Here is a 22467-nt window from a genome sequence, read left to right as displayed (position 1 = left end):
CAAACAAATCATTTGGTGGCGACAGCCTTAAACAAACAAAGCCATCACTCATTACCCATTCTCTCTTAATGGTGCTTTGCTTTGCTAATTACCTATCACACCATTGGTCGGATGACCATGAACGTGACGATGGCAGTTGATGACACTGACAAGGGATACAGATAAATTCTATTGTTCTCATCTCTGTGATGACTATGACGAACGGTTCGACCATACACCCGCTTCTAGGGGATACAGGTAAACTGTGATGAACGTACGACGACTCACCCGGTGGACCGTCCCGTAGGACTAATTCAAATTTTATGGACCATCGTTTTAAATGATTGAAGACAATGAAAAAGCTCTCTTATGGGGGACGGTCATTGTCAAATTTCGTCCCCATTAAGCGGCGGCCGTCCCAATTAAGCAGCTGAGAATTGGAAAGGGTATGACTTCTTATATAGAAAAAAAATTCCGTTCCCAGGGAATCGTCCCAATAAAGCGGCTGTCCCAATTAAGCGGCGTCCCTAATACCGACTTGAACTGTATGTTGCTATTGGAACTGATTCACTTGAGATTTTAATCACAACTGATCGAGAGGGCACCAGTGTAATATAAAAAATATGAATATGTTATCTTTTATTCCTATCCAGGTTGGAATGAGACTTTAGAACGAGTAGAGCTCTCCTGGAACCACTTACGTAGTAATGGGGCCCGGGCCATTGCTAGGGCCTTAGCAAGTAACGCATCTATTAAATATCTGGATGTGTCTTGGAACGGATTCTACCTTGATGGGTGCAAAGCGATGGCTCAGGCACTGATGAAAAACACAACGTTGGAGGTGAGTTATTTTTGATTTCGTATTTATTTAACGCTTATCCATAATAGTCCTTCAGAGCCATTGGGCCCATGGAGCCGGAGCGTGACATGGACAATAGCAATTGCTTGCTATCCTTTGGATAGGACAGTTAGTCTATCGCAGAGTACTTTCCACCAAATCTAAGAGACTCAGCTACCCATTTACTGAGAAAAAAATCTCGACTGTACCCGGGATCGATCTTGGTCCTTTTGAAGACGGGTTTCATTTTAAACATCAACAGATATAATGATTACTAAAATTGACTGCTCGAGAGGAAGTTCTTTATTTGTTTATGACTTATGTTAGCTAAAATATACGAGAAAGAGTTTTGTGGAATTTTATTGTGGGTTTTTTTTTTCAGTTATCATAACAAGTTCAAAATCTTTGGTTTTTAGGTATTTGTTTATCTATTTGTTTTGTGCCTTCGGACCGGAAGGTCCAGCGTTCGAGTCCCGAACCGAGAGGCGCACAGTTGAGTCCTTGGAAAAGGCTCTTTATTTATATTCTCTCCCTATATCCAGGTGTAAAATGAGTAGGAATGACCATAAACAGCGTTGTTTTTGAAGGAAAAAAAATGTTTATATCGCCTAACAGGCGTCATGTCTTGTCCTACACGTTAAGTATTGCTGTTGGCTAGGGAACCCGAGTAAACCGTTTTGAGCACGTTTAGTGGATATTGATCTCAATAAATGCTCAATATTTTATTTGTTTTTGTGGGAGAGTTTGCTTATCTTTTACTTTCTTTTTTTTTTCTGTTCGTTGGGTTGGCTCTGTTTATTGAATTCCTTTTTTTCTGTTCGTTGGGTTGGCTCTGTTTATTGAATTCCTTTTTTTCTGTTCGTTGGGTTGGCTCTGTTTATTGAATTCCTTTTTTTCTGTTCGTTGGGTTGGCTCTGTTTATTGAATTCCTTTTTTTCTTTTTGTTGGGTTGGCTCTGTTTATTGAATTCCTTTTTTTCTGTTCGTTGGGTTGGCTCTGTTTATTGAATTCCTTTTTTTCTGTTCGTTGGGTTGGCTCTGTTTATTGAATTCCTTTTTTTCTGTTCGTTTGGTTGGCTCTGTTTATTGAATTCCTTTTTTCTGTTTGTTGGGGTGGCTCTGTTTATGGCTGATTTAATTTTTTTTTTTTTTTTTTTTTGGGGGGGGGGGGGTTGGTACATATATACACTATTTCAAAATAATAAGATTTACTGTTACATTTAGTATCTGGACCTCACATCGAATAGAATCAACAAACAATGCCTAGAACAACTTGCCAAAGGATTGAAGACTAATTCTACACTCAGGATTTTGAGGGTAAGTTTATAATATTATGATCTACAGTATTGGTTATCGAATAATCACTGACTTACGAATTGCCCCTTTTGATGATAATAGCAGTTGTAGTAGCAGTAGGTAATGATGTTGTGGTAAGTAATGACGGCAGTAATTGTAGTAGTAGTAGTAGTAGTAGTAGTAGTAGTAGTAGTAGTAGTAGTAGTAGTAGTAGTAGTAGTAGTAGTAGTAGTAGTAGTAGTAGTAGTAGTAGTTGTTGTTGTTGTTGTTGTTGTTGTTGTTGTTGTTGTTGTTGTTGTTGTTAGTGGTGGTGGTGGTGGTGGTGGTGATGATGATGATCATGATGATAAGAATGGAGGTGATGGTGGTTGAGGTTGGTGTTGTTCTGGTGGTGGTGGTGGTGGTGGTGGTAATGGCGGTGGTGGTAGTGGCGGTGGGCGTGGAGGTAGTGTTGATGGTGGTGGTGGTAGTTGTGAGAATAATATGGTAAACGAATTTATATTTTACGTGTAATCCTCACCAGCTGGGAGACAACCCAATGACGTCAGCAGGTGCCTACTTTCTACTCAAACAAATGTTAGAAATGCCCAATTCGGGTCTTCAAGAAATTGATCTCGGGGTGAGTTGTTTTCATTATTTCCACAGTGAAACTAATCCGATCCTGAAATAAATTAACCAGTTAACCGTCGTTTTGTAGAAAACTCGTATTTTAATATTTTGCCAGAAAACTCTTCCTTCAAAGATCGATCGATTTAAATGATGCTCATCTTGGCAAAAAGTCTCACACATGGACCTCACACGACTTTTAACTGGTTAACAATGTGACTCGTTATGTTCGATATTTAATACTCTGAAATTTTAGGTCATTCGTCAGGATCAATATTCAAATGAGACAGCGTGGCTCAGCAGTATGGTCTTTGCTTCGTACCCGAAAGGTACCGAGTTCGACTACCCGCCGCGTTGTGTGGCCTTGAGCAAGTCACCTAGCCTTAGCTCACTTTGCGCGCTGCACTGCGGCTGACGCCTGGGTTGTTCCAGTCTTCCCTTGGAATAGACCCTAAAGAAAAGTTTCCCCTTAGGGATGAATAAAGGGAATTTATTGTATTAATATTCTTTAATTTCTATGCCATTCGTCGGAAACGATATTCAAGGGTATTCTAAATTTTAGTATACACTTGATAACTGAAAACTGTCATCTGGAGAGCGTTTTGTACCGCCTTGAACGACTCTAATGATTGTAGTAAAACAATCAAATGACACCTCTATGTTGGTCAAAAACAAATACCCCCCGTGACAATGACACCATTAAATGGATAATACTTTCACAATCAAATTTGATGATTGTCATACTTTGGCTATATTTTTTCCCACTCAAAATGTTTTCTTGACTTCATTCATATTTAATAATAATAATAATAATAATAATAATAATAATAATAATAATAATAATAATAATAATAATAATAATAATAATAATAATAATAATAATAATAATAATAATAATAATACTTTATTGCATCCCAAAAAGGAAATTTTTTGTACAGACGTGTTATAATTTCCACATAAGATAAAAATACAATGGAAATAGGATGTATATATGTAAAAAAGGAGAAGCTCTATAACCAGAGCTGCGCTTTATAATATGAATAATTTCAACACTGTAAAATAGTTTAAACTGTCACTATAAATTGAAAATTGAAAAGATTGCAAAACAAATAAATTAATAAATTAATATTTATATTTTTAAAAAGTAAAAATGAGAAATAATTATATAAAATGATTATTGCTTGTTGTTATAAAGCCTAATACTGGACGGCAGAAAAGATTTTCGGTGTCTCTCTGTTTTCGTTGAAAAAGAGAAAGGGCGACCACTTCTTTCTGACATAATAATTGATGGTCTTAGTGGATGATACTGGTCATTTAATATTTTAGTTATTTTACTTGTACAAAATTTCTCGTATAAAAGATCTACATCGTCAACATCATTTATATAGCGTTTAATGGATTTTTTAATATTTGAATTTATTTTGGTCCTTTCCACTGCTAAGCAATTGCCTCCCCAAGCTGTTATACAAAATGACAAAACACTTTCGATTACTGCTCTATAAAATAATGTGCAGAGGGTTTTATCTATTCTAAACTGAGAGAGTTTTGATAAAAAATATGTACTTCTGCACATCTTATGCCTAATTATTTTCAAGTGTTCATCCCACTTGAGCCTGTCATCAATCGTTACACCAAGGTATTTGTAGTAAGGAACTCGCTGGACGAATTGGTCCTTTAATTTTAACGGTTCTATCGGTTCCTTCACTCTCCTAAAGTCAATCACTAGCTCCTTTGTCTTGCTTATGTTAAGCTCTAGGTGGTGGGCATCACACCAAGACACAAATCTATCAATTTCTTGCCTATAAGCCACTTCGTTGCCATTTGTTATGAGGCCTTGAAGAGCGGTGTCATCTGCAAACTTTATTAAAGGTACACTCAGGTTTTGACTTCTACAGTCATTCGTGTATATTGTGAATAATACAGGGGACAATACACAACCTTGAGGAGCACCCGTATTTGTAGTTATACAGGAAGATTTGTTTTGTCCTAATTGAACATATTGTGCTCTCTCCGTAAGAAATTCGAGCACCCAAGCAATTATATACTTGTTTAAATTCAGACTAGTCAATTTTTGAACAACCAACTGAGGTTGCATTGTATTGAACGCTGAAGAAAAATCTGCAAAAAGCAATCTGCAATAGCTCCTAGCGTGATCTAGATGCCTGTAATGATGTTTGTAAACAGCAAAATGGCATCCTCTACGCCACGTCCTGGTTTGTAAGCAAATTGATGACTATCACTCAATGGCATAAACTGATTCCTAATTTTAACAAGAACAAGTTTTTCTAAAGATTTCATGACTATTGAAGTCAGTGCAACAGGTCTGAGATCGTTCATAGTTTCAAGTTTTTCTTTTTTTTTGGAAGAGGAATAATTTTTGAAGTTTTCCAAATTTCAGGGATCGAAACGCATTGGAGGGACCAGTTAAAAATATGTGTATAAATGGGGGAAAGCTGGTGGGCACATTCTTTTAATAGTTTTCCTTTCAATCCATCCGGCCCAGCAGCCTTCCTCTCGTTTAGTTTCGAAAATACGAATCTCGTTTCCTCTTCACTGACCTCAATAGTCATTTCATCTTCCAAAGCCCTGTCTAATTTATGTTTTTCATTTTCAATATCAAATTTGAGTAACGTTTTAATTGATATGTGCATTAAAAAAAAAAAGAAAGCATTAATTGAATGCTGTTTCAGTAAAGTATTCAAATCTTTATCGTATCGTATCGTTTAAGAGCTAGTAGGTTCTAAAAACCTTTAAATGCTCTGTGTAACCTTTTATGCAGAGATACAATACCTATCAATTATATAAACAATCTTCAATGTTAATCAATTGATAATATTGGGAATTGAATATCTAATACGTAAATAAGAGTTGTATTCAATATTCGTAGTGTAATTATCTCTATTTACAAGCATTTGGCATGTCCAACTTGCACATTCGAGAGTTTCAAATAATTGATATACAAAATACAATAATATCCCAATGTCATGTTACATTATTCATCAAAATCAAATATTATGTTGGTAAGTTCTTTATAAAGACAATCTTTAATATATTATTTGAATTGGAATTATTTGTCTCAAACTTTAGATTCTTCCAAATTCTCACAGTTCTTTGAATTAGGTTATTTTTCTTTATAGACGAATTACATCTTTTAACAAATAACTTATCTCCCCTGGTGTTTGAAACATGCGAATAATTTTTTAAAAATTACTATAATCCGTATTGTAAGAACCATGCACGAGTTTATATATATATAGCTAGATATGAATTAGCCCACCTCTTATTCTACGATATTTTAGTGAAGGCAAATTTAGATTCATTAATGTTTCTAAATAGGATAGATGTTCTGCACCTTAACTCATCACAGTAATTGATATGAAAGTTAATTTGTAAAGCACTAAGCATTTTTAGCAAAATAGATAAATTGATATCAATGTAAAGGATTATATCTTTGAAAATTGATTGTTTTTCCTATTTTAATTTTGTCTATCAGCATCAAAGTGTTGAGCCGTCCTTTTTAGAATTACTGGAGAAAATCAAGGAGGAGAAACCGTCATTGAAGGTAATGAAGAAATGAGGAAAAATAAACGTGCACATTAAAAATTAGAAATAATTGCAAATAATGCAAATTTTTAGTTTTGTTTTTGTTTTTGATGCTCAAATAAACAAATAAATAAACAAATATATTAATAACATTAACAATAATAATAATAATAATAATAATAATAATAATAACAACAACAACAATACGACTACTACTACTACTACTACTACTACTACTACTACTACTACTACTACTACTACTACTACTACTACTACTACTACTACTACTACTACTAAAACTACGACTACGACTAAAATTACTACTACTACTACTCCTACTACTATTACTACTACTACTACTACTACTACTACTACTACTACTACTACTACTACTACTACTACTACTACTACTACTACTACTAATACTACTACAACTACAACTACCACTACTACTACTACTACTACTACTACTACTACTACTACTACTACTACTACTACTACTACTACAACTACAACACACATCACCTTCATCACCACGATTACTTCAGATTTTTTAGTGCCTTGTTTTGTTTTTTGACTTTCCAGTAATAAAACATCGTTATAATTTGCATCATTTTAGGTAACATTCGGGGCTGTTTTAGGCCAGGACTGTACGTCACGTGATGATGAACAAGAACTGATGGACGAAAACCCTGTAGTCATCCTCATGGAGTTCGGATTTCTTTTGGGTTACAGGTAAACCATAAGGGGAGGTGGGGGAGGGGGGCGCAATTTATAGAGGAGACCTCCACTCACAAACCTACACATCGGGTTCGAATACGAATAGTGTTGTTTTTGCTTAATATCTCTGCCCAACTGATATCAATTATCTAACTCTGTTTATTCTGGTTGGAACCGCCTGGGAATAAAAGCTTGAAAATTTCCAATAACTTTCTAAATTTTAGGGATCACATTATTGAAATGTTAGAGTAAAAAAAAGTAATGGTCTCCAATAACAAAACCTATAGAGTGCCCTAATTTCGACACTGCTGGAAATGTGTCCACTCGTTTATTACTTCCCTGTTAGGATTTCCACGTCTTACCTTAAGTTTAAATCTCTCAGCGCCAGGATGCCCTAAAGGCCTGGCTATTTTCCTTCCATTTCATCCTGTCTTAGCTATAGTCCAATTTTCAAGCACATTTAGGCACTTTGTTAAAATGTGCAGCTATCGTATTTTTCCACCATTTTGTTAGGCTTTTTTAATTTGGCATGAATCTTTGACTATTAGTTGATTTAAGTTTTGTATCAATAATTTGGTAATTTTATCTATTTAATCTTTCAACTTAAGGATGAGTTTTTTGTTGCCACAATGTACTCATGATTTGCGACTGACCAAAAATTAAGTTGATTAAAAAGACATTTACATGATAATTGCTATTATAACTTATGACATCTTTTTGCGTCTATGGCCTAGTGCGTAGCATGTCTCGTCTAGCAAAGAAAACGGGATCATGAGCCTGGTCAGTGACAATAATGGGAGACAATTTCTACAAAACCCTTGCCACGCGTCGAATCCCTGGGTAAAGCATTTAAGCACAAAACCTCACTAGATTCAATTGTGAATGAGTAACTGATTATAAGCAGTGGTGGGTGATGTAAGTTTTAATACAACAAAAGGGGATGTGCTCTCTAAAAATGGAACATTTATACCATACTAATGCCCTTAATAGCGGGTCGACAACTATCCTTTTTCGGACACATAGTAAGGAAAGATAAGAATGAATACCTGGCAAGTTGTGGAAAAATACCTGGTAAACGCGCGCGGGGGAGACAAAGAAAAACACTCATAGACCAACTGAAGGGCTTCACCAACCTAACAATCCAAGAGCTGTTTGAAAAAGCAAGAGGCAGGGAGGAATGGAAAGAGATAATTCATGCAGTATCCGAAGCCTGGACCAGGCATGGAACCTAGAAAAAGAAGAATGGACGAGTAATCGAAGCATTATGAAGCACCTAATATTGATAACGAAAGAGTGATAATGGAATGGATTCGGGTGGGAACAATACAGAAAATGGACGTTTCGAATACATACCCTTCGTCAATACAACAATAAACAAATAAACGTGGAAAACAAGTAAAATAAAATGCAGTAGAACTCGTATCGTCTGTGCTCATTGGCGGTTGGAGTGTGAATGTACGCGAAACGCCCACTGTCTGTATTGTTCCAATAAGAAGCCTCTCCATTATCGCTCTTTCGTTAGTATTTTTTTACGATTCCAGGTTTCAGGCAGCCTCCACCGCTCTCTATGAAGCACATAGAGCGTGGTAAAACTTTGGGAATACTCTAAATTGGTATACAAGTTTGTTAGTGTTTTCAAATGTATCCCTATTTAGATTGGTTGACTTATTTGCTATGATGGATAAAGACAACAGCAAAACTCTGACCAGGGAAGAGATCAAGATGGGCTTACTGGTATGTTTCACAACCCAATACCATTTAATCCAGTTTAAATTATCCGTCTAATCCTGTGTGTAGAAAATATAAGTTTTAAGCCATGTGTTAATATGTATCTATTTGTTAATTCCATGGTTTAACGTAAAGCTTTCTCTTTTAAGATATAATTATGTTGGCTTCAAATAGGCCTTCATGTGAATTTTCTGGGGGGAGGAGGGGGGGGGGTTTGCTTTGTTGTGTGTGTGTGTGTGTGTGTGTGTGTGTGTGTGTCGTTTATTGTGGAGTGTTCTTTTCTTATTTGTTTGCTTGTTCGTTTGTTGTTTTTTTTTTGTTTGTTTTTTTTTTTTTTTTTTTTTTTGGGGGGGGTTTCATTGGGGGGGGGGGGGTTGTTTAACCGTTTGGTACTCATTTTATACCTGAGTATGAGAAGAAAGATTGTGAGAAAAGAGCCTTTTTCCAAGGACTCAACTTTAACTCAAGAGCTGGACTCGAATCTGGGTCCGAAAGCGAATGTCAGACCACAAAACCGCAAATTGTTTTCTAGCCAAAGATTGGAAGGGAGACAATACGGTGGTAATAAAGAGATATGAAGTGAGTAGAAAAGTGCCAGAAGACAATAGAGAATAAAAAAATTTTTTTCGCGGCGGTGGTGGGGTTTGAACCTGCGACCTTATTGGTACGACAACTCCGCCTGGCAGGTGAGAGCGTGGCTCTACCGTGTGAGCTATCCACGAACACAAAAATATTCGTTTCAAACCCAAAGTCATTTCTAGATCCCTCTCTCACCCACTTCTTGAGATCGCCGATTCGTTCGCCACCATCGCGAAGTAATTTTGACCAGCAGTTAAGCTTAATAGCCAATATCTCTCCAAACATATAACATAAAACGATTGAGACATTGAGTTTGCTCCGGTGTATGGGTGAATTTTAATTCAGAAAGTGAGTGGAGAGGCACTTATGTTGGTAACAACAAGATATGAAGTGAGTAGAAAAGTGCCAGAAGACAATAGAGAATAAAAAATTTTTTTTCCGCGGCGGTGGTGGGTTTGAACCTGCGACCTTATTGGTACGACAACTCCGCCTGGCAGGTGAGAGCGTGGCTCTACCGTGTGAGCTATCCACGAACACAAAAATATTCGTTTCAAACCCAAAGTCATTTCTAGATCCCTCTCTCACCCACTTCTTGAGATCGCCGATTCGTTCGCCACCATCGCGAAGTAATTTTGACCAGCAGTTAAGCTTAATAGCCAATATTCTCATCACAAACATATAACATAGAAACGATTGAGACATTGAGTATGCTCCGGGATGGGGATGGAATTTTTAATTCAGAAAAGTGAGTGGAGCAGGCACTTATGTTGGTAACAACAAGATATGAAGTGAGTAGAAAAGGCAGAAACAATGGAAAAATTTTTTCGCCGTGGGGTTGAACTGGCTATTGTAGACAACTCCGGCAGTAGAGCGTGCTACGGTGAGTACAACACAAATATTCGTTTCAAACAAGTCATTAATCTCCTACACTTCTGAGTCGCGTCGTCGCACCACGCGATATTTTGCCGCAGTAGCTATAGCATACACAAACAATAACATAGAAACGATTGAGACATTGAGTATGCTCCGGTGTATGGGGTGAATTTTTAATTCAGAAAAGTGAGTGAGCAGGCACTTATGTTGGTAACAACAAGATATGAAGTGAGTAGAAAAGTGCCAGAAGACAATAGAGAATAAAAAATTTTTTTTCTCTATTGTCTTCTGGCACTTTTCTACTCACTTCATATCTTGTTGTTACCAACATAAGTGCCTGCTCCACTCACTTTTCTGAATTAAAAATTCACCCCATACACCGGGCATACTCAATGTCTCAATCGTTTCTATGTTATATGTTTGTGATGAGAATATGGCTATTAGCTTAACTGCTGGTCAAAATTACTTCGCGATGGTGGCGAACGAATCGGCGATCTCAGAAGTGGGTGAGAGAGGATCTAGAATGACTTTGGGTTTGAAACGAATATTTTTGTGTTCGTGGATAGCTCACACGGTAGAGCCACGCTCTCACCTGCCAGGCGGAGTTGTCGTACCAATAAGGTCGCAGGTTCAAACCCCACCACCGCCGCGAAAAAAAATTTTTTATTCTCTATTGTCTTCTGGCACTTTTCTACTCACTTCATATCTTGTTGTTACCAACATAAGTGCCTGCTCCACTCACTTTTCTGAATTAAAAATTCACCCCATACACCGGAGCATACTCAATGTCTCAATCGTTTCTATGTTATATGTTTGTGATGAGAATATTGGCTATTAAGCTTAACTGCTGGTCAAAATTACTTCGCGATGGTGGCGAACGAATCGGCGATCTCAAGAAGTGGGTGAGAGAGGGATCTAGAAATGACTTTGGGTTTGAAACGAATATTTTTGTGTTCGTGGATAGCTCACACGGTAGAGCCACGCTCTCACCTGCCAGGCGGAGTTGTCGTACCAATAAGGTCGCAGGTTCAAACCCCACCACCGCCGCGAAAAAAAATTTTTTATTCTCTATTGTCTTCTGGCACTTTTCTACTCACTTCATATCTTGTTGTTACCAACATAAGTGCCTGCTCCACTCACTTTTCTGAATTAAAAATTCACCCCATACACCGGAGCATACTCAATGTCTCAATCGTTTCTATGTTATATGTTTGTGATGAGAATATTGGCTATTAAGCTTAACTGCTGGTCAAAATTACTTCGCGATGGTGGCGAACGAATCGGCGATCTCAAGAAGTGGGTGAGAGAGGGATCTAGAAATGACTTTGGGTTTGAAACGAATATTTTTGTGTTCGTGGATAGCTCACACGGTAGAGCCACGCTCTCACCTGCCAGGCGGAGTTGTCGTACCAATAAGGTCGCAGGTTCAAACCCCACCACCGCCGCGGGAAAAAAAAATTTTTATTCTCTATTGTCTTCTGGCACTTTTCTACTCACTTCATATCTTGTTGTTACCAACATAAGTGCCTGCTCCACTCACTTTTCTGAATTAAAAATTCACCCCATACACCGGAGCATACTCAATGTCTCAATCGTTTCTATGTTATATGTTTGTGATGAGAATATTGGCTATTAAGCTTAACTGCTGGTCAAAATTACTTCGCGATGGTGGCGAACGAATCGGCGATCTCAAGAAGTGGGTGAGAGAGGGATCTAGAAATGACTTTGGGTTTGAAACGAATATTTTTGTGTTCGTGGATAGCTCACACGGTAGAGCCACGCTCTCACCTGCCAGGCGGAGTTGTCGTACCAATAAGGTCGCAGGTTCAAACCCCACCACCGCCGCGAAAAAAAATTTTTTATTCTCTATTGTCTTCTGGCACTTTTCTACTCACTTCATATCTTGTTGTTACCAACATAAGTGCCTGCTCCACTCACTTTTCTGAATTAAAAATTCACCCCATACACCGGAGCATACTCAATGTCTCAATCGTTTCTATGTTATATGTTTGTGATGAGAATATTGGCTATTAAGCTTAACTGCTGGTCAAAATTACTTCGCGATGGTGGCGAACGAATCGGCGATCTCAAGAAGTGGGTGAGAGAGGGATCTAGAAATGACTTTGGGTTTGAAACGAATATTTTTGTGTTCGTGGATAGCTCACACGGTAGAGCCACGCTCTCACCTGCCAGGCGGAGTTGTCGTACCAATAAGGTCGCAGGTTCAAACCCCACCACCGCCGCGAAAAAAATTTTTTTATTCTCTATTGTCTTCTGGCACTTTTCTACTCACTTCATATCTTGTTGTTACCAACATAAGTGCCTGCTCCACTCACTTTTCTGAATTAAAAATTCACCCCATACACCGGAGCATACTCAATGTCTCAATCGTTTCTATGTTATATGTTTGTGATGAGAATATTGGCTATTAAGCTTAACTGCTGGTCAAAATTACTTCGCGATGGTGGCGAACGAATCGGCGATCTCAAGAAGTGGGTGAGAGAGGGATCTAGAAATGACTTTGGGTTTGAAACGAATATTTTTGTGTTCGTGGATAGCTCACACGGTAGAGCCACGCTCTCACCTGCCAGGCGGAGTTGTCGTACCAATAAGGTCGCAGGTTCAAACCCCACCACCGCCGCGGGAAAAAAAATTTTTTATTCTCTATTGTCTTCTGGCACTTTTCTACTCACTTCATATCTTGTTGTTACCAACATAAGTGCCTGCTCCACTCACTTTTCTGAATTAAAAATTCACCCCATACACCGGAGCATACTCAATGTCTCAATCGTTTCTATGTTATATGTTTGTGATGAGAATATTGGCTATTAAGCTTAACTGCTGGTCAAAATTACTTCGCGATGGTGGCGAACGAATCGGCGATCTCAAGAAGTGGGTGAGAGAGGGATCTAGAAATGACTTTGGGTTTGAAACGAATATTTTTGTGTTCGTGGATAGCTCACACGGTAGAGCCACGCTCTCACCTGCCAGGCGGAGTTGTCGTACCAATAAGGTCGCAGGTTCAAACCCCACCACCGCCGCGGGAAAAAAAATTTTTTATTCTCTATTGTCTTCTGGCACTTTTCTACTCACTTCATATCTTGTTGTTACCAACATAAGTGCCTGCTCCACTCACTTTTCTGAATTAAAAATTCACCCCATACACCGGAGCATACTCAATGTCTCAATCGTTTCTATGTTATATGTTTGTGATGAGAATATTGGCTATTAAGCTTAACTGCTGGTCAAAATTACTTCGCGATGGTGGCGAACGAATCGGCGATCTCAAGAAGTGGGTGAGAGAGGGATCTAGAAATGACTTTGGGTTTGAAACGAATATTTTTGTGTTCGTGGATAGCTCACACGGTAGAGCCACGCTCTCACCTGCCAGGCGGAGTTGTCGTACCAATAAGGTCGCAGGTTCAAACCCCACCACCGCCGCGAAAAAAAATTTTTTATTCTCTATTGTCTTCTGGCACTTTTCTACTCACTTCATATCTTGTTGTTACCAACATAAGTGCCTGCTCCACTCACTTTTCTGGTGGTAATAAAGACAGTTTTTCAGAATGGGTAGTGTCCCTTCCTTGCTTACGCAAATGCAGTCAATCGTATTGAAACAGAACAGACAATTTATTAATTAAATTTCGATTCGGAGGAAAAGTGATAAAATGCATGAATCCATCACAAAATTTGTATTGGATCGCAATACAGTAAAACCTTATTTCAAAACGTTATGTGAAAAGATTATGTTTAAAAAGAAAAAGCATAATATAATTTTTGTTTAACTAATCTTAAAAGCAATAAATGCATTCCCTTAATATCTGGAGAGAGAAAAACGTTTGATTAATATTAGCTTTCCTATCATAGCAAGATGAAGAAGAAGAAGAAGAAGAAGAAGAAGAAGAAGAAGAAGAAGAAGAAGAAGAAGAAGAAGAAGAAGAAGAAGGAAGAAGAAGAAGAAGAAGAAGAAGAAGAAGAAGAAGAAGAAGAAGAAGAAGAAGAAGAAGAAGAAGAAGAAATGTAGGAAATGCTACCCTTCATGCTAGTTGTTTTTTTAATTGATAAATGTTTGTTTTTTTTTATAATTCAGGAAGAGCTTCAGATCTTCCAATATTGAAACAAAACTTCATTGCGATTAATAGGTTTATGAAAGTCATATCTAATCACTTCACTAAACAGATTTACAGATTCGAGCCCACTAACCAACTATTACGGCAACTCTGCCTGGCGACAAGAGGGACAATCTGTAATCAACGCCATCAACCAATGGAGTGGTGGGTGGTGTCGATTGCACGTCGATTGGTCAAGCAAAGTTGTCGTAACAGTACGGTCGTGGGTTCGAATCCTCATCACCGCGAAGTTTTTATTCTCTGTCTTCTGGTACATTTCTACTCACTTCGTTTCTAGTTGCAATAAACATAAGTGCCTGCTCCACTCATTTTTGTGATTTGGTACTATAATATTTGTAAAATGTATAAATCACCAGGGATGCAATATTCCACTGTCAGAAAAAGCCCTGGATGCGTTGGTACAAAAACTTGATGAAGATGGAGACGGGGAAATCGATTATGGGTGAGCGTTTTAAGGTTTTAATCGATATGTACATACATGCAGGTCTGACATCCGAACATCCTTATGGCCCTAGTTTAACACTGTTGTAATGGACAATATTTTGCGTCATTTTTTTTTATTTTGAGATTTCCATTACAACAATGAGCCCATAAGGAATTGGGTTACCAGACCTGAAAATACGTTGGTTTTAATTCCATCCTTTTTAAAATCTGATTGTCCTGAGTGCTACTGTCTTTATTTTGAGAAAGCTGTGTTTGTAACTTTGGGTATTAAGATTTTCAAATTAAGGATAAATTACGAGCCTATTCAAATTAAGTATATGAATTAAGTTTTATAAATGCAATCATCATTTGAATGTTATTGATATTCTGCATCATTTTTTCTTGACAAATTTGGCGCTCAAGACAATCAATAGTTTAAAGGTCGAATTTGAATTCTTATTCTTATTCTTGAGTGGCATTATGTCTTTTATGAAGTTGTGAAATATTTCAACAGAAAATCAGGTAAATATGAATAATCTTTTTAAAGCATTTGAATTTTAATGAGCAATTCTGTTTGAAACCGTCCATGCACACATTATAATATCCTCTATATTGTTATTTATTTAAAGACATAAATTGACATGAATAAAGAACATATTGCAATACTCATAATTTATTTCCAGAGAACTAATTGCGGGGAGGAAGGCACACAGACGAAAAATAAACCGTGCCATATTAGCGTCTAGAGACCGGAATGAGGACCCAGAGGAAACGGAAGTAGGGCGTGTCCGTAAAAAGCTGAAAAAGCTGATGGATAAACGACAGGAGGAATTAAGGCCTAAATCTGGTTTTACTATTCTTAATTCCAAAACGACAGTGGCTGGAGAAAATCAACAACAACAACAACAACAACAGCAGCAGCAACAACAACAAAATGGGGCAGCACAGTCGGAGTCTCTAGTGAACGGTGTTAGTCAAAGACTGAAATCTGTTTTGAGTGATATGGGTGATGCACCGGATGGTCCCGAGACGAATGGTGACGGAATAAACCCACTTTTTTCAGCTATGCCAAGACCAACGGAAGAAGGAGCTGGTGAAATCGTTCTTCCACAGTTAAATAAAGGTTCTCTGTTGAAAAAGTTGATGTCTTAGTGACTTGTGTCAAAACCCTGAATAATTCAAAATAATTAATGAATTTCGATTGTGTTTTATTATGTATAAAACTTTGATTTAGTTGACATATCTATTTGACGAGGCGTTAGGAATTAAGAAATAAATTTAAAAAAGCGTCGTGTTAAATGACGTTCTCACTTTTAGCTTATGAGTTGAATAGATTTGTAAATAAGGTAAAAGAAATATATCGATGTTGCTTTAAGTACGAGTAATTAAACGGCAAATCACAAACAATACTTTGTTAATAATCGATCCATGGTGAAATACATGACATAAAAATGAGCGAAATAGACACTAAGAGACTTTATACTGCTGTATTATGAAAAACAAACCAAAATATATAGGATTTGGAAAACGAGCCTATGGATATTTTGAAAAGGTTTGAAGTACTGTTTTAAAATATTTTAGAGGATACATTTTTCCCTGATATGTTCACTACATTTTATATCTAAAGTTGAGTTGTTGACTTGCAATTTCAAATTATCGGGTCTGGGAAGGGGGGGGGGGGGGGGGGCTTGTGTTATTTTGGAGGGTATATTTAGACTTATTTCGCCTTTTGTTCTTTTTATATTTTTTTTTGCTTCTGTAATGTTAGTTTATTTTAGTTTTTCTGCTTTTGTTTTCATCTTTTAAAGATAAATAAATTCGTTGCGTTTAGTAGATAATATTCATCAATAAATATACGTTGCCAACAGATTATTTGATAAGAGATTAATTTTCATGAATTACCACTGCGTCTTTGTATTATATCCAATAATTGGTAATAGAGGAAGATTGAATCACTTGCAGAAAAGTTATCTTAACTGAACTCTTTTTCTACACAACGATTTGTTAGAACAGGATATACTTTACTACTTCATAGAGTTGATTCACTCAGAGCGTAGCATTCTTTAACTTATAGCCTGACATTCCCACTAAACATTTAGCGCAAAACAAGGTGACGATCACCAAAAAAAAAAGTCGAAAAGTGAGTTCAATGAGTCAAATGATCCCATTGGTCGTTCTTTTACTTTCTTTGTATGGTCGGCACATTGAATTGTGACATAATTGTTGGTCAGCGTATGAGTTAACTATGGCTACGCTGCTCAGTCTGGTCTTATGAAGACGTCTCAAAAGACGCTCCAGTCACAAAATGATCGTGGACGCTCTCTTCTCTATTTTTATTTTACCGCCCAATCAAATTATATAAATTTTGAAATAATTCAAAAGAAACATTCTGGTTGATTTGAGGAAAACGAAAGCAGGACAAATCGTTCATGGTATACCGCCGTAATCTTACGGAGCGTCGGTCATTTTCAGATGCCCCCATTTGTTCTTACTTGCCTTGAATCAGATGGGAGCAGATAAATGACTTTGTTTTTCGTGTGTAACGCCCGGTATAACTTAGCCAGAGTTTTAAACTAGATGTTAGGGGTAGCTTTATAAAAATGCAAAACATTTTTGAATAATTTTTAAAGAAATAAAAAATCAAATACAACAGATATAATATTTATGAGTAAATGTATTTCAAAGAGGGACAACGAAGGTTGTACAATTTTGAGATAATACTTTAGGCCCCCAAAAGTTGTCTCATGTTATTTTGTGTTTTAATCTCGACTATATTGAATACAAATACAATGTTAATGTTATCATAATTGTAGGATTAATTTATAAGAAACGAGAATGGAAGGATGTAGAAAGGTAATTGGGAATGTTTGTGATTGTGACGTGTGCATGTGTGGGTGTGTGTGTGGGGGGGTGGGTGTGTGTGTTCGTGTGTGTGGAAAGAGAGGGAGGAGAGAGGGAGGAGAGAGAGAGAGAGAGAGAGAGAGAGAGAGAGAGAGAGAGAGAATTGTTGAATGCCATTTGCATATTTATATTTATATTTTTCGAAAAGTGAGTTCCATTACATTTTTCATTCCATGTGCCATTAAAAATTGCACCAACAACTTGATGATATTGTGTTTCTTTTTTTAAAATTATTATTATTGCCATTACTATCGCTTACACAATATACTTATTATTTTGGAATTCATCAATCACCAGTCATTTCCCATTGTGGGCAGCGATTATCATTCTCACGGTATCTCCCTCCCACCATAATAATATTAAATCTTTTATCCCCATTCCCACGTTGCTCTCTTTGGCATCAGGTCTATAACTTTTCCATCATCATCATTTTACTTGCGCTGAAATGACCGACCCATCAGTTCGCAAGCGAAAACGCCGTAAAAATAAAAAAAAATTAAAAATAAAAACAAAAACAAAAAACAACAACAAACGAGCACCCAACTTTGCACCACTTACAGTTACAGCAAGACTCGAACCTACAGCAGGTCACAAGTCGAGTGTCATATTTCTGGACCAGACCAGGATTTTAAATTGAGTAGAGGGGTAGGTGTTCTTGTGGGCTTGAGAAGCTAAGATTGAAATGAGCAAAAGGTAGAGAGAGAGGGAATCAACCTCACTCTTCACCTGGGGGTCATTGTGTGGAGAGTTTCAAAACTGGGTCGATCTGATAAAGCGGTGTAATTTATTGCGATATGTATATCATCATCATCATCATCATCATCATCATCATTACTATCATCATCATCACTATCATCATCATCATCATCATCATCATCATCATTATCATCATCATCATCATCATCATCACCATCATCATCATCTTTATCATCAACAGCATCAGCATGATTTGTCACCACCGTCATCAATATCATAATATAATCAATATCATAGCCATTGTCATCATTGTCACCATCATCATCATCATCATCATCATCATCATCATCATCATCCCACCACCACCACCACCATCACCAACCTCATCACTATTGCTAATTTATCTTTGTATCCACGGCGGCAACAAGTTACCGATATTACATTCATTCTCTGTTAGTGTCAGGCATAATGTGTAAAAGAACAAAACTTGGACATTAAGCACTATTGACCTTAGAAGGAATGATTGATCGGCTGGAACTACTGATGGTTTTCATGAATGGAAAATGTGAGTGGCGGAAATTACTATTTGCTCTTCGTGAGTACCTGGGGATCGAAGCAATAGTAGCAGTCAAGGTAGTTTGTTTCCAAAAAAAAATATTTAAAAAATAGCCGGGTCTCTTAGGTGATATTGATACCAATAAATGTTTTCGGCAACGGATTGGAACACATTGGGGGGATGCTGCCCGCACATCCAAACAAACAGTAAACAAGGTTAATATTATTTGTGAGAATAATTCCTATTTGAAGGGGTGTTTTGTTTTGTTTTGTTTTGTTTTATTGAGCTTTTATATAGCGCAATATCCACAAAACTTGCTTAAAGAGTTTTACAAGGGTTCCCTGGCCAGTACAGCAACACCTTACATGTAGGAAGGGACATGACGCCTGTTAAGCGATATTACAATTGTTTCGGACAGAGACAACACTGTTAGCGACCAGGCACCCATTTTACACCTGAGTACGGTGAGAGAATGTGAGTAAAGAGCCTTGTCCTAGGACTCAACTATGCACCAAGCGAGGCTCGAAGACAGGACCGTCCGATCCTAAAGCGTGTATCATACCACATAGTCGCACAGTTTTCTACTATATTTAGGGTTATTGTTTGTTTGTTTGGGATTTTTTGGGGTGGGGGTTTTGTTTGTTTTTGTTGTGTTTTTTTGGGGTGGGGGGGGGGTCAATTAAAAAAAAATTTGTTTGTTTGTTTGTTGCTTTTTTTTTCGTTACTTTGTTTTTTAATTTTTTCTTGCTTGTTTGTTTTGTTATTTGTTATTTGTTTTTTGTTGTTGGTTTTTTTGTTTTTTTTTTGTTTTGTTTTATTGTTATCTTCTTTCTGTTGACTTTTAAAAAAAAACGAACATGATTGAATTAGACATTGTTAACCAATTAATGTCATGAAAAAAACCAGTCTATAGTAGGACAACTGATCACTTCCCGTGTCGGCAATATCATTATTGTCTGCCGTGCACTAACAGAATGAAGTCGAGTTATTTTTTTAACATCGCTATCTATTCAGCAGTGGTTGGGTGTCTGGGTCTGTTAGAAGGGTGGAAAGTTCTTTTCGATAGACTAGCGTTCCATCCACAGAGTAGCAGTCAAGATAAACTACGGCTCGAGTGACTGGCAAAACGTATTATACCTTATTCTTCGAGATATTTATCTCCATAAATCGATTGATAGAAAAATCATACCGAATATAAAATTCTATTTCACCCTAGACTTGTTTGAAGGTTTATGTGATGATGGTCATCGTCAGCTCTTTGTTATTGTTTTAGACAGCCATTTTGGTGATTAGTTCTCACTAAATAATATCAATCAGACTATAAACGCTCAAGGTTACCAGCATAGTTTTGTGTGTTGGTACGTTATATATACGAATGAAGGGTGTTGTGAGTATTTTACCTATGCGCACTGCGCACATTTCACAATACAAGTAGATAATACGTCGTTAAATCTCATAATCATAACAAGAAAAGAAAAAAAAGAGAGGGGAAAAAAAATAAATAAATAAAGAATATCAATTTTTGCCGCGTCACCAGCTCTCCGTTACCGTCAGAAGACAAGGAAATCATAACACTGTGACAACCAATGAGCCGAAACGGTGTTTATGGGGCCCAGGCAGTTTCCACGTACAAAACGTAAAACCTCTATAAGTGCCGAATTCTGAAAAAACCCATATTCAAAAATTTGACCAGAAAACTCATCCTTCAAATATGATTTGATTTAAATGACCCTCATCTTGGCAAAAAAATTCTCAAACCTGGGACTTCGTTTGAGAGTTTTTGCCAAGATAATGGTAATTTAAATCGATCGATATTTGAAGGACGAGTTTTCTGGCCAAATTTTTAAATATGAGTTTTTCCAGAGTATAGTATTATGCTTTTTGTCAGGAATGAAGTGTGGGCCCTTTAATTAAGTTTAAAGGTATTGAACAACCGAAATGGTGTTTATAGAAGAACTCTTGTACACACGATAAACGAAACGTAAAATCTCTATAATATTATGCTTTTTGTGAAGAATGTAGAGTGAGCTTTTTAAGTTTAAAGGTATTGAACAGTTGAAATGTTTGTTATGCATAGAACTCTTGTAGCGACGACAAAGAAACAGTAAAAAGTAGTTCTTCAAAGCCGTTAGGGTAGGCCCATGGAGCCAGAGTATAACGTGAAACAGACAATAGCAATTGCTTGCTATCAATGGTCTTGTCGAACCATACGTGCATTGAGATCAGGTGATCATCATCTGCTTAAAGTGCAAAATAAGGGTCAAAAACTCTCTGACAGATCCTTTAGTCACTTTGCACCGACTTTCTGGAACAATCTCCCCTTATCTCTTCGTGACGTCCCTAATGAACTCGCTTTCAGGAAGAACTTAAAAACGTATTTATTTCGAGAATTCTTAATTTATTAGTTATTTTGTTTGAGCAGACGATGATTACAGGAATACACAATGTTATTATTATATATATATATATATTATATATATATATATATATATATATATATATATATATATATTATATATATATATATTTTATTTGAGTCCTTGGAAAAGGCTCTTTACTCAATTTCTCTCACCGTACTCAGGTGTAAAACATTAACAGCGTTGTCTTTGTCTGTCTTTGTCCGAAAAATTGTAATATCGCCTAACAGGCGGCATGTCCCGTCCTACATGTTTACTGTTGCTGTTGACCAGGGATCCCTTGTAAAGCGCTTTGAGCACATTTAGTGGATATTGCGCTATATAAAGCTCAATTTTATTTTATTATTTTTAAGTCGGTCAGAGATTCGTCAATCTTTGTGTTTTGGATTTGAATATGGTTGATTTGTTACATTTCAATACTCAAAATTTACGGGATTGTTGTTTTCCTTAGAATTCTACCCAGTAGTATTTCTTACTTGTGGTGTGATTCTTTTAAATGCCGTGCTCTGGAAAAAAACACATATTTAGAAATTTGGCCAGAAAACTCGTCCTTCAACTATCGATTGATTTAAATGACCCTCGTCATAGCAAATCCTTTCAAACCCGGCACTTTGCGAAGTCCCAGGTTTGAAAGTTTTTGCTAAGACTTGAGTCATTTAAATCGATCGATATTTGAAGGACGAGTTTTCTGGCCAAATTTCTAAATATGTTTTTCAAGAGGACGGCAGTATATACAATAATAATTTTAACAGGGAGTGGAAAAATTTGTTTAGCATAATATTAAATTGTGCCAATTCACCACAACAGGATAAATAAGAAACGGGTGACCCCCAGCAGACCGTGACTAACCGAAAACCTAGAACCCTTTTAAGTAACTGATTTGTCTGTGGTCCCCCATTTCATAGGATACTTAATTTCTTTTACAAATAAATACGTGTGAGTTCCGGTTACAAGTCGGTTAGTTTGTATCCTGTATTTTCCTTATGAATACCCGAGATTATATCTAATAAGGCCGGGAGTAAAAAAATACCCCTCCTTCTGCCGTAACAATAAAAACACATGTCCTTATAGAAGGAACTATATTGACGTCATTAAACTCTTTGGTGTTGTTTTTGACAGCCATGTTGGTGCTTCTCACTAAATTGTGTCAATCAGAATAGGGGCAGCGTGGATCAGCGGTACG

At 37.0% G+C, this 22467-nt stretch overlaps 1 protein-coding gene across 1 annotated transcript in view; it reads left to right on the top strand.

Annotated features, from left to right (window-relative positions):
- Window positions 1–17815, top strand: part of LOC144970203 (uncharacterized) — a 50583-nt gene extending 32768 nt beyond the window's left edge. Inside the window, exons 10-17 of the mRNA XM_078909595.1 lie at window positions 633–820; window positions 2041–2133; window positions 2636–2731; window positions 6212–6280; window positions 6881–6996; window positions 8637–8715; window positions 14648–14733; window positions 15398–17815. Coding sequence (XP_078765721.1) covers window positions 633–820; window positions 2041–2133; window positions 2636–2731; window positions 6212–6280; window positions 6881–6996; window positions 8637–8715; window positions 14648–14733; window positions 15398–15866 — 1196 coding nt within the window. The 3' untranslated portion in view covers window positions 15867–17815. The remainder of the gene's footprint in view (window positions 1–632; window positions 821–2040; window positions 2134–2635; window positions 2732–6211; window positions 6281–6880; window positions 6997–8636; window positions 8716–14647; window positions 14734–15397) is intronic.
- The last annotated feature ends 4652 nt before the right edge of the window (window positions 17816–22467 follow it).

The sequence above is a fragment of the Berghia stephanieae genome, chromosome 4, assembly GCF_034508935.2.
Source record: "Berghia stephanieae isolate SIO BIC M18660-M18661 chromosome 4, UCSD_Bste_1.3, whole genome shotgun sequence".
NCBI classification, from domain to species: domain Eukaryota; kingdom Metazoa; phylum Mollusca; class Gastropoda; order Nudibranchia; family Aeolidiidae; genus Berghia; species Berghia stephanieae.
The sequence above is the reverse complement of the archived record's forward strand: the minus strand, read 5'-3'. Positions and strand labels throughout refer to the sequence as shown.